The sequence below is a fragment of the Drosophila busckii genome, chromosome X (genome assembly GCF_011750605.1).
Source record: "Drosophila busckii strain San Diego stock center, stock number 13000-0081.31 chromosome X, ASM1175060v1, whole genome shotgun sequence".
In the NCBI taxonomy this organism is placed as follows: Eukaryota; Metazoa; Arthropoda; class Insecta; order Diptera; family Drosophilidae; genus Drosophila; species Drosophila busckii.
In genome coordinates, this window is record NC_046608.1 from 3,538,049 (window position 1) to 3,551,089 (window position 13,041).

The following is a 13,041-nucleotide window of genomic DNA, read 5'->3' on the forward strand; positions in this document are numbered from 1 at the left end:
AGTGTGGGAGGGTCAGCGGCTGAAGCAGCTCTGCTCCGAAGTGGGCGAGGCGCTGCTCTCGGAGCAAACCTACAATACGCGTCTGCGGCTGCTGGTCAAGTACTTCACCACCGACTATGAGGACATGCACTACTGCTATATGGCCAAATATGTTTTCTGTGAGCTGCTCAATTTCCTCATCAGCGTGAGTAGCTCCCAACGAAGAGCAATTGGAATAGCTCGCTCAATGTTTTCTCTTTAGATTTTGAATATTCTGGCGCTGGATGTTTTCCTCAATGGCTTCTGGAGCAAGTACTTGCACGCCTTGGCCAGCATACCGCTCTACGATTGGGATCGCTGGAATCGCATCTCTTCGCGCGTCTTTCCCAAGATTGCCAAGTGCGAGGTGCTCAAGTATGGCGCCAGTGGCACCGCCAGCATTATGGATAATCTTTGCATTCTGCCGCTCAATATTTTGAATGAGAAAATCTTTGTCTGCCTCTGGTGCTGGTTTCTGCTCATGGCCATTATGTCTGGACTGAATCTGCTCTGTCGTCTGATTATGATTGCCAGTCGCACGCTACGTGAGCTCATGATACGCAGTCAGCTGCGCTTTATGACCAAGCAGCATGTCCAGCGCGTTTTTCGTGAACTCACCATTGGCGATTGGTTTCTGCTGATGAAGGTCAGCGTCAATGTCAATCCCATGCTCTTTCGCGATCTCATGGAGGAGCTTTGCCAGCTGCGCGCTCTGCAGAGCATGTCGTCCGCCTCCTCGGTCACACTGCTCGACGAGAGTGCAGCCTAATCCCAGTTGTATATTAATCTAATACTAACACACACACACACACACAGTCACACACACACATATGCATAATCTTTGGTTTCCCTTACAATTGTCAAACTCAAACCAAACTCGCCGTGCTTCGTATTTTCGCTATAAATATATATTTTATGCAAGGCTAGGCAACTATATATACAAGATAAAAGTTGAACTTAAGCATTATAGTTATTATATTGATGCTCTAGAAATTGTTTAACTACCAAAGTTAAGCTCACAGCATAAGTATTCAAAGAATTTTTAAATATTCACAATTGTAGCTTAGTTTATCTATAGTTAAATTTCGGAGGAAAAAATAGTACAATAATTATTTTTTTATTTATACATTTATTTACATGCATTATGCGTAGGTATAAAATAATTGGTATTCCGAAAGTTAAACAAATAATACAAATAATATTTTGGTATTTAAATATTTTTATTCACTTGTACAAATTTTTATTTAGTAATATTTTTACACTTGATATGATAGTCAAAATTTAATAGATCGCATATGCCATATGTATACCGAAACTTAAAAAAGTAATAGAAATAATATTTTTGTATTTAAATGGATTTTATTCTTATTATAAAGATTCGTCTAAATAAAATTCAGAATAGTACAATTTAATAATTAAAATAGAGCCGAGAGATAAGACTAAGCTAAAGAATTAAATTTATATTTATTTATGAATATTAATAAATTGAAATTGAGTAACTAGTTTTACAGAATTAAAAATTATATACTGAGCTAAAAATAAGCAATGAGTACTTTTCCTAATTTAAATTAATAATGCTTTAATTCGTCAATCAATTATTCATAAATTATTATTTAATTTTAAGTATACAATATACATATATATATATAAATATTTGTATGTGCTTTCATTTCTAATCATTAGTAATGTTAGAAATATTTATAAATGAATATTTTTTATATTGAATATGCTTAAAGTAAATTTAATTTATATAATATATTATTAATAGATTAGCTTATAATTAATCAATATGCATATCTAGTATGCTAAGTATTTAAAATTTTAATATGCAACTAAAATAGGTCAACATATTTACTCTCAATAGACAATTTAAGCAAATTTAATATAAACTAAGTAGACTTTGCTTGCATTTAATTTTTAACACATGTGCACATGACACACATTTAAGCCCATTGTGAACTTTTTACACACACACACGCACACATACACACAAAGAGAAGAAAAGTTTTGATATTCTAAATGCTTTTTGCCATGCATTGCGCACAAATTCGCTCGACGCGCGCGTCTTCTTCAACATTAGCTTATAGTTTGCCTTCTTAGTTGCCAAACACACACACACACACACACCACACACATACATATGTATGCGTAGTTTTTAATGTGCATTGTTTATTACTAAGTAGCGCTGGAGCTGGCGCTGCCGCTGGAGCTGTTGCCATAATTTCGTCATTTATATTTTGTTTGCGGCTTCCTTAGTTTTCGCATTGCGTTGGCTCATTGCAGTTGTTGTTCGACATTAACAACGTAACTGGCTTTTGGGACGCCTGCGTGAAAAGCAAAAAGAGACACACACACACACACACACGCACACACACAATAAAATGTAAATATTATTCAAAAGTCATCGGTGTGTTTGGCTGCCTGTCGTTGTCGTTTGACGTTTTGCGGGGGCTGCGCGTTGAGTGAGGTGCGCCACGTTCTGCTCTCGCGCTCGCTCTCTCATACTCCCACTCTCACACGTAAAGAGCGTGCAGTCTAAGCGAACACACACACACACATACAGCGCAACGCGCCTCTCTCTCTTCTGCTGCTGGCGGCCCCGGCGTTATACCAGTTGCTATAGTCGTCAGTTTCTTTAGTTTTCGGTTACATCTATTTTGTATACATATATTGTTTTCAGTTGTTGTTGTTTTGTTGCTTTGTTTTGATTTTTTGGATTTTGTGTGCTGCCTACTGGGCCCAGTTTTAAGCTTTAGTTCAGTTGTTAGTCGTGTCTCAACCCGGGAAGCCACCAACTGGCGTCGCCGTCTTCGTTGTCGTCGCAGTTCCTTTTGCTGTCGTTTCTTGTTGTTGTTCTTTTTGTCAATTGTTATTGTCGCTTGCTTTGATTTTCGATATTCAATTTAACGCCGCGCATACAAAACAATTTACATTGCATTGGCATTTAATTAAAGCGCGTACGTGATGTGAGTCCAACAATTTGCAAATTGCTGCAGCTGCTGGAAAGCAGAGCGCCAACATCAGCGCCAGCAGCGCTGCCCATGACTAAACAAAAGACAGCGCGCAGCACGAGCAAATCAAAAAATTATAAAACAAGAATCCAGCAAACAGTTAACTTAATACTACTACATTGCTATGTTATAAATGACGTAAGGGCTTTAGACAAAGCGCCCCCCATAGGCAATTTGATAAAACACACGCAAAAGTGTAAAAAAAAAAACAAATTAACGGTGCACAGTGGTACACGTGCCATTTGTTTGGCTTCATTAGCGCGCTATTGTCTAACAGTTTGTCATATAAATCAGCAGTGGAAACAATTAATTATGCAGCTTGCTAACAAATAACAATTGCTACACTGTGCATAAAAATAAATCAACTACTTGCTATTTAGCGCAAAAATAAATTAACAGACAGACAAATAACGATATCGATAACGATAGCAAAAAGTGTGTTTTTTTTTTTTTTTATTGATTTTAGCGGCTAACTACAAATTATACACTTGTTCTACGCCAACGCTTATCAGTGCGTGTGTCAGTGTGCCAAATGCAGTGCTCTGTGTGTGTGTGTGTGTTGAGCGTCGTCGACGATAAGAAAACTGTAAACGTCTCTCTTTAGTTGCAGTCAGCGTCAGCGACAGCGTCGGCGTCGACGTCTTCGAAGGTGTTGGCTGCGTTCTTGCGTTGTCTTTGTTGTTGGCAAGCTGACAGCAGAGCCCGAAAAGCAAAGGCCAACATATTCAGTTGGCAGCTGCTACTCACGAGCTAATGAGCGGCTAGAAAATATTACGCGCGTCGCGTTCGTGTCTCTGTGTGTGTGTGTGTAATAATAACCATAATAATAATAATAACAACAATTTGTAGTGTTATGAATTGAGTGAGCCATAGTCATGGCTGGAGATGCGGAGCACAAACGCGGCTATCGCACCATCTTTCGCAGCATTTCGCAGGTGTTTAGTGCAAATGCCAAACACAGCAGCAGCAGCAGCAACACCAACATTTATCTCAGCAGCAGCAACAACAATAACAACAACAACCATTTGAATAGCAACATTGCATGCCCCATACCAGTTGTAAGCATTATCCCAGCATGCGTCGAATGCCAGGATGCCAGCAAAATAGTAGCAGGCAATAAATTGAGAGCCATCTCCATGCAGGAGCTAAATGAAGTTGCTGGAAAGCAATATCAGCAGCGACTCTCGGTAAGTGCCACAAGCTTACTTAAACTTTAACTCAAATAGTTCGAATTTGTTGGCTAGTTATCTAGACCCTTCAATTAAAGATTAGAGCAATTTAATCTTTTAGGCACTTTAAACAAAAAATGTGATAGATACGCTATAAACAATAAAGCAGTTGGTCTATATAAAATAATAATTTGATATGGTACACTATAAATAAGATTACTATATACCTAATATTGTTTATATTATGCATTACGCGCATTTTATAAATATTTTTTATACTTTAAAAATTCAAGCAAAGCCACAATTCTTTTTGTAGTTTTGCTATGCAATATAGAAATATTTATTTTTTCTAGAATAGTAATGTAAGCTGTTGCTACGACTTCTTTGATATAATATTATTTTTGATTTGTTTACTTTAGCATTTCAAAAATATTTCTTATATGCCAAAAATTCAAGCAAATTTGTCTGTTGATTTAAATTCATTAATTTATTGCAATCATTGTCAAAAATTTAAAACTTGCTAAGTGCTGCTAAGTATATAAAACAATGCTACAATAATATTGTTTAATTATATATTTCTTATACTCAATAGATTGAGGCAAAGTTCCTAATTTATTTTTAAAAGCTTGCTATATTTTTTGTTGAATTTGGCACTTGCCAAAAGTTTGAAATTCACGTTCTGCTCATTTAAATGAAATACACACAGGAACTTCGCTTGGCGCTGCTTTAAGCACATCATAAAAAGAAAATAATGTTCCAACTCTTTCACACGAGCCCAAGCTGAACTTTAACCTGTGGCCAGAGCTATAGAAATTGGTTTTGTCGCCGCTTATCTGCATATTCTTGAATCAACATTTTTTTTTTTTTTGTTGTCTCTTTTTTATTTTTTGGGAGGCCTGTTGAAAATTTCACTGCATGCCTTTCCCGACTCGTTTTTTTATTGTCCGAAACATTTGCTCTTTATTAGTTGCGTTGAAAAAAAAAAAAAAAAAACACCAGAAATTTGCATAGCCCAAAGAGAAAGTGAAACCGAAAAAAAATACAAAAAACACGTTTCCGTTTTAAGGCATATAAAACAAATCAAGCTAATCTTAAATGCATTTAGCACAAGCATATTTATTTAGAATATTTGCATAAGCTTCGCTTCAAGCTTCCAATGTGGTTGCTGTGGTTAGAAATTTATTTGCTGATGTGGAAATATTTGTAGAGAAACTAGCGCAAGGATTTAATATATAAATAAATCAAAATAATTATACAACAGCAGAACAAATAAAATGTTGTTTGAGCAATACATTTGAATGAATAAATAAATATAAAAACAAATGTAAATTAAAGTAGGAATAAATAATGTAACTAGCGCATAAATTGAAAATATAAATAAAAACAAATATATATAAATACAGAAATATAAAAAACAATATATATACATAAATGCAAAAAATATAAATATTTTATTCAATGTACATAAAAATTAAATATTAAAAAATATAAATTGTAAAAAATTAAAAGCTCATGCAAAAATGATTAACAAAAAAATATACAAAATAATAAATAATGCAATTGGCGCATACATAAGTCAATAAAATATAATATATATTTTTTTTTGAATGAAAATAAGCAAATTAATAAATAAAATATTGTTATTTAATAATATAAGAGTATATGCTATAGTCTACTATAAGCTTTGTCTCAACTTGAATAATTTGCTGGCATTTTTATATTTATAAATTATTTTTGGCAACACTGTTGGGCCTGTTGCAATAAAAACATTTACTCGCATTTACACACACAGACACAGACACGCATGCAATAATAAAAATTGATTGCAACACTGAAAATAAAGCACAGTGGCTTGCATTGTTGAATGCAACACAGCTCACACTACTGATGCAACATCGAAATGCATTGCGCATGTTTTGCATTGCGTGTTAAGCTCACACACACATAGATAATTAATTTATATGTATGTGTGTGTAGCTGAAATTCGTGACTAATCGCAATGCGCTGTTGACTTAGTTAGAGGCGCACGCGTATTTTGTCGCCAAGAGCAAAACTATTGTTGCAACTCACTCTCTATTGCTGTCTCGCTCTCTTATCATTTATGTCTGCAATTTGGAAAAGTCATAAACAATTTTGTCATTCAAAAACCTACATACAATGTAATGCATGTGGCATGACACTTTAATGTTGCACTTTATGTCAATTCAAATTTATTCATGCCGTTCATTTTCTCGCTCTGATTTGCTCGACACTTCTACGCGCTTCAAAGCAAAATGTGCTGCAAACGAATTTCTCTGCTGCTCTATTTTTGCATACACTTTGACATTTTTATGCGCAAGTGCGGATAGCCATTGTTTGAAGCAAGCGTATGTGACAGCATTAGCTGTACATAGTTTGTTGTTGAGTTGTTTGTGATGTTTTATGCGTCAAAGTGTATCAGCAAGTTGGCTGCGCTTTGCATATTTTGCATTTCATTTTATTTTCTTTGTTAATGCAACACAAGTAGCCGCTTGATTGACACTTGAGTTGCCATTATACACACACACACACACATATATATATACAATTGCTATTTGTATGATATGCTTATGTATTATACATGTCAAGAAAAATTCTGAGCTGCATTTAACTTTGTCTGCTTTCCATGGAAACTTTAAATAAAGCAAATGGCTTGAATGAATTTTCTTTTATGTTGGCTGCGTAGCTGCAGGCAAAATTTAAGAGTTTAAGTTTATTGGTTTAAATCATAAGAATTCATGCAGTTGAGCTGAGAACTTACGCTTTGAATTTTTAATTTAGGAAATTAAATTTTAGAGTATTAAAAATTTGCGTATACAGTTTTCGAATTTACGCAACAAGCTATATATTTAAGTTTAAATATGAAACATGTGGAATTTACACATTTTTTTTAATAAGCCAAAAAAATATTAAAAATATGCAGAATTAATTTTATTGTAAAATTGAAAACTTTCAAAAATTGCGCTAAAAGTTTTTAATCACATTATATTTCTAAATGAATTTATTTAATCATCTTGATTGTAAATCAAATTTCCGCCGCTAATTATACAATTACTGCTTATTCATTCTTCCTGCACTTAAATCAAATATTTTGTTAACAATAAAATTAAGATTATAAACGCTGCTTATCAACGGCTGGATAAGATATTGTTAAGCTTCTGTTCATAAATAATGCAGTTGCTTGATAAAATGAAACGCTTAAATTGGCTACTTGGAATGTGACTCATAATTTAATAATTATTAACTGAAATTTGTTGTCAATTTAAGCGGCGCTACCACCGCTTAATTTTTTTATTAGACCCAATATACATGTGTGTAGTTTGTTGGGCGCTCTGATCTTCGTGCGCTGTAGCGTTTAATAAAATTCATTAAAAAGAAAAAGGGGAGCGACAACAATAACAACAATAATCATAATGCCAAGCGACATTCTTATTGGACTCTTGCAGTGAACGTCGGCGTCGGCGTCGCACAATTGAAACGCAGCGACGGCGCTGGCGACGTCGACGTCACTTGTTACAGCGTGCGCGAAAGAAAGCTGCAGAGCTGAGAGCGTTAAATGAGCCTCACACACACACACACACACACACACACACCCTCTCTTTGACACCCCTTTACAGTTATGAGCGGCAGTATGGCCCGCAGAAAAAACGGAAATTGAAAGGAAAATATAAAAACAGATGAGACTTATTCTTGATTTGCACACACTGCACTTGGTATGCTCTTTAAACTTCAGTGGGTTAATTAAACATAATTTATGGAATTGTTTAATTAAAAAATTGTTGCTTTAACTTAAAATTAGTTTTGATTTTTTTCGGTACTCTCAGAACTCTTTTATATCACGCATTACTAAATGAAAAATTAAAAAAAATAATAATTTTTATTATATGTAATTTAATGTTTTAATTTTAATATTATGATAAAACATAAAACTTTGTATTGGTTGGGGAAACTCTCAAGAATCTTAATAGAATAAAGTATAGAATAATCTTTAATAGAATAAATTCTTAAAGAACTTAATTTTCATTTAATACTAATTTGATATTTTAAAGGCTTATTATCCAATAAGCCAAAATGGTCTCTGGTTGTTTCTGTCTAACCAGCCTAAAAAGAAAAGAAGCATAAAATGTTTTCTTTAATTTTGGGAATAATAGAGTATTATAATATAATAAATTTGAAAATAACAAGATTTGTTTTAAATAATAATTAGCTCTATTTATTTCGTTGAATTTGCTTCTTATGTAAAGTATTAAAATATCTTTTATATATATGGATATTGATTCGTAAAATAACTAGAACTAGATTCGATTTTTAATTTTCTGTCTTCATTTCATTTTCGATTCATAATTTTATGCATCGCATTAGCTTTTGAAATAGAAATTCATAGCTTTTCAGCTTTTCAGAGTTTAGTTTGCAACTGTTTTTAGTTCAGAGCAGAGATTTCTTTCAAATTTGTATTTTAACAAATGAGTATTTATGGAAATTCGTAAATTTGCTACTTTTTTGAAATTCTTGATCGCGAAATAAGCAGCAATAGGTGCAAAATAGTAGTTTTATCCAATAGATCATTAGTCTAATCAGCGAAACTAAAATCCAGCCAGCATTTTGTAACGCTCAGAGATTTACGCGCTTAGCAGAAGTTTATCCCTAGAATGAAGAAGCAGAGTAGCTTCAAGATTTTACCATACGCTGGCTACAGTCAGGACATGGCACAGATGCCAGCAGCTCCAGCTACTGAGCTGGCGTACATGGCCCAACCGGCGGCGGCGGCAGCGGCGGCAGCACAGACAGCACCACAGACTCTGCCTCTGGCTTCAGCCGCAATTGCAGTGGAGCAATCATCTAGCGGCGAGCCGCTCTATGGACCGGCCATACCCAATCGCATCTTTGTGGGCGGCATTAGCCGCGACACCACCGAAACGGATCTATTCATAGCATTTAGCGTCTATGGAACTGTGCGCAACGCCAAAATCATTTGCGACCGCGATGGCTATAATAAGGGCTATGGCTTTGTCACCTTCGACACGGATGAGGAGGCCAAGTCGCTGCAGGTGCTGCCACGTTGCGTCATCTTGCGCAATCATCGTCTCAATATTGCGCCAGCATTCAAGAAGCAGAACGTTCAACGTTATAAGCCCCAGGCGCTTGTCGAGCGCAATAATCACATCTATTATGGCGCCCAGCAGCCAGCGATGATGCCCAACATGGGCGCCCAGAATTATTTACAGCCCATGCTGTCGGCCGGCATATCGCCAATCTATGCCCAGGCCTATCCAGCGGCCACGGCCATGCAGTATCCTTCGATCTATCAGTGCTACAATATGAACATGCCCAATTACAATTACAACAACTATTACAATGAATCGAATCGCCAGCAAGCAATGACAGCGACATCTAGCGGCGTCAATTGGGAATATGATGTTGCTGGTGCTGGCAATAATGTTATACATTTCTAGACACGTAAATATTGCTGTTTTTAGTTGTAATTACTTGAGTAATTGTAATTACTAGAGCAATTACTTAAGTAATTAGCATGCGCAGAGTAATTACTAAGCGCAGTATGCAACTACAGCACAAGCTTTAGTGTCTTAATAGCCACATATGTTAAGTAATTACAGTAATGCTTAGTAATTACTGCTGTTTTAATTGCAAATTTGCATATTTTGACTTGAGTAATTACATTATTGGTCGTTGTACTATGAATTGCTTAAGTAATTACAGTAATTAAATAATTTGCAGCTTATCCAGACGACAGTATCATAAACCATAGCAAACATTTCATATTATAAATCAAGTTCAAGCTCCCAGCCCAATAAGAACACGCACATGGACAATAGTTAAGGGACAAGCATATAATAATTCTATACTCAAAATTTCACGTACAACAGGCAACAAAATTTCACATAATACAAAATGTTAAATTGTCCCCATCATCATCATCATATACATAGATGTACCCAAACGTATAAATAAATGTTTGTCTTATGGCGCATGCTACATATGAAACTTGGATGTACTCAGCACTATTTATAGGGCATATGCAACTGCAGCGGCAGCAACAACAATTGCGTTCATTGTGCTTAATTAATTTAGTTCAAAGATCAAGCGGCAGCGATGCTGCTGCTGCTGCTGCTGCTGCAACCTGCCCCACCAAAGCTGCAACGTTCGCTTCGTGTTGCAGCTGCATTCAATGTGGCATTTGCTTTTGTTTATTTGTGCAGCGTTCTAGTTATAAACTTCTACAACGATCTATATACATACATATATGTTTTATATATGGAGCTGCATGCTAGTTCATTAGGGCTATGCCGCAATTTCCATACTGCAGCAGGTGATAAAGCTGTGGCTACTGTTTGCCATATGTGTGCTCTCCCCTCCCAATCAAATCCACACCCAAAATGCCCGCAGTTATCGATATGCTTAATTAGGCAATGGGCGTTGAGCATAAAAAGCTTCTTTGTCGCTGACACGCCCCGCATGGACCCCACACACCCCTTACACACACACACTTACATATATAGACAGGCAGACAGTCAGACGCACAGACAGACAGACAGACAGAGAGACAGACAGACACATGTTGTCCATGTTCATTACACACATTCGGCTTTGGGTTTTGCCTCCCCATGTGGATCTTTTCATAACACTGCGCTACATAATTGTGTTGACTTTGCAAGACCCAAATTTAAGTCAATATGTAACAGTGAGAATTTATTATAAATTTGTAGCTTAGAAAACAAAAGCAATGTTGGGCTAGAAATTCAAAAAAAAATTAGGTCCTATTAGGTATTTGAAAAATTAAGTAAGCTTATTAATTTAAATTTAATTCAACTATTATTTTATTTAAAATTTAATTTTTAGTATTATTTTTATAGCTAGTATATTAAAGCCATAAAAATTAGCTTCAAATTTTGTATATGAGCATAAAAAACTTACGGAAAAGAAATTCAAAATAAAATGAATTCCTATCAGGCATTTGAAAAATGAATTAATATGCACTATTATTTTAATTTAAATATTATTATTAGTATTATTTTTATAGTAAGTATATTAAATCAATAAAAATTAGATTTAAATTTTTAAAATGAGCGTAAAAAACGTACAGAATAGTGGCAAAATACACACCCATTATTCTTAAAATCTTAAATTTTGCATACACTTTGTATAAATTCAGTTATGAATTTATTTACATACCCGACTTTAATTATTTGCTATATGCAAACGTTCTTCCCTATCAATTACTCTATGCTCGCTTTTTTGTTGTCCAGTGTTTAGCGTCCGCCTTGGGTGACCGGGTCGGCGTCTGCGTCAGCGTCGGCGTTGACAGCGTTCTGCGGGCAGCAGCGTCGCTGCCGCCGCCGCCACCCAAGAAAATGAAAATGACGCTGAGGCATCTTGACTTCAATTTCAATTTCAGTTTTAGTTGATATTCTGTTAAATTCGCGAGCGCGTCGCGTTCTCGCTGCGACTGAAAGCTTTGACTATGAAATATTGAACAACTGTCAACTGTGACTTGATCGGCAAACATGTGACAGCTTCACTTTTGTTGCGATTATAAAATAAAACTTATTTTGAGCGTCTCGTGAGTCTGGACTTATCAGCAACTAAAACAAAAACAAAAACAAAAACAATTTTTGTGTGTGATTTTTTTTTTATGTTTCATTAGTTTTGTGAATTTTTGTTGAATGAGTGTTACAAGTTACAAGATGTGAATCTTTTTACATTGTAAATCGTGCGATTGTGCATATAATAAGTCAATTGATATAGCTTTAGTTGTTGTTGTCGTTGTAGTTGTGGTTGCTATAATAGATTTGTGTATTATATAGCAATCAAGCAAGACTTAGACGCCCCGATTTACATTATTATGATTCATTGTCATAGGCAATTCAATTATTCAATTTGTAAGCTTTACTTAAAGTAAATATAAAAACATGCAAACATCAAAAGAAATGAGGTCAAGCTGTTAGATAAGCGCATAATTTGCAGTCGCTTTGCAACATGCCGTTAGACTCAAGTCAAGCTTAACCCACGGCTGCCTAAAAGTATGCACATGCCAACGCTACAAGCCAGGTTAACAATTCGATTGTGGTTGACAAAGTTGCTAAGGCAGCAGTTACAAAACAATTTAATAACTAAATTAAAATGCATAAATAGTGCATAGCACATTAAATTTTTTATTCTAAGCATGCGCTGGGGTTAAACGCCGCATTGATACCACACACTTCACTTTAGAGAGTGAGAGCGCAACAGGTAGCGGTAAATCGAGTGCACAGTGGTGCAGACTAGCTGAAGAGCCCAACAGCTGTGAACTTGTGTAGGCGCAAGAATTCAAATAATCTTTGCATTAGTGTAAACTGAAATCTAACTATAACCAGTTTCTGCCAGAGCACTGCTCAATTACACAGCCTTTTGGAAGAAAGGGTCTTTAATTTCTGTGTGTGTGTTTGTGTGGCCACGCCCCTGTAAGCGGGCGACATCTCGATATGCTTTGCTGCTCGCCGTTGCATGAGTCATCGTTGAAGCAAAAACAAAAATAATAACAGCAGCAGCAGCAAGACTTTGGAAGTTAAGCACACAAGTAATAGCAACAGTTATAGTTAACCCTTGGCTCAGCAGCAATTGTATTATTCATGTGAGCGATAATTAGTTTGCCCATTGTGTTGGGCTGTGGCCTGACATAGTTTTAAATAAAATACTTTCCATTATTAACTTAACCAGCATTTGTCATTATCTTTATTGTAACTTGCGTGTAAACACATTGATAAGAAGTTTGCTTTAAATACAAAGTTGCTTTGCTTACGGGTTAAGCCCAAAGAGCGCAACAGCTA

The 13,041-nt window shown here is 35.6% G+C and overlaps 2 protein-coding genes across 2 annotated transcripts in view; both read left to right on the forward strand.

Annotated features, from left to right (window-relative positions):
• The window catches only part of LOC108605876 (innexin inx5), a 6,632-nt gene extending 5,676 nt beyond the window's left edge, over positions 1 to 956 (forward strand). The window contains exons 3-4 of the mRNA XM_017995689.2: positions 3 to 184; positions 242 to 956. Coding sequence (XP_017851178.2) covers positions 3 to 184; positions 242 to 787 — 728 coding nt within the window. The 3' untranslated portion in view covers positions 788 to 956. The remainder of the gene's footprint in view (positions 1 to 2; positions 185 to 241) is intronic.
• A 7,692-nt stretch (positions 957 to 8,648) lies between these two features.
• LOC108606730 (protein boule-like) lies at positions 8,649 to 10,178 on the forward strand. Its single transcript, XM_017997120.2, has 2 exons — positions 8,649 to 9,673; positions 9,953 to 10,178. The coding sequence occupies exon 1, from the start codon at positions 8,866 to 8,868 to the stop codon at positions 9,667 to 9,669; it is 804 nt and encodes a 267-aa protein (XP_017852609.1). The 5' UTR covers positions 8,649 to 8,865; the 3' UTR covers positions 9,670 to 9,673; positions 9,953 to 10,178.
• The last annotated feature ends 2,863 nt before the right edge of the window (positions 10,179 to 13,041 follow it).

Bases quoted from the DNA above. Each gene is read 5' to 3' on its own strand.
- LOC108606730 (XM_017997120.2), top strand. From the start codon at position 8,866: ATGAAGAAGCAGAGTAGCTTCAAGATTTTACCATACGCTGGCTACAGT.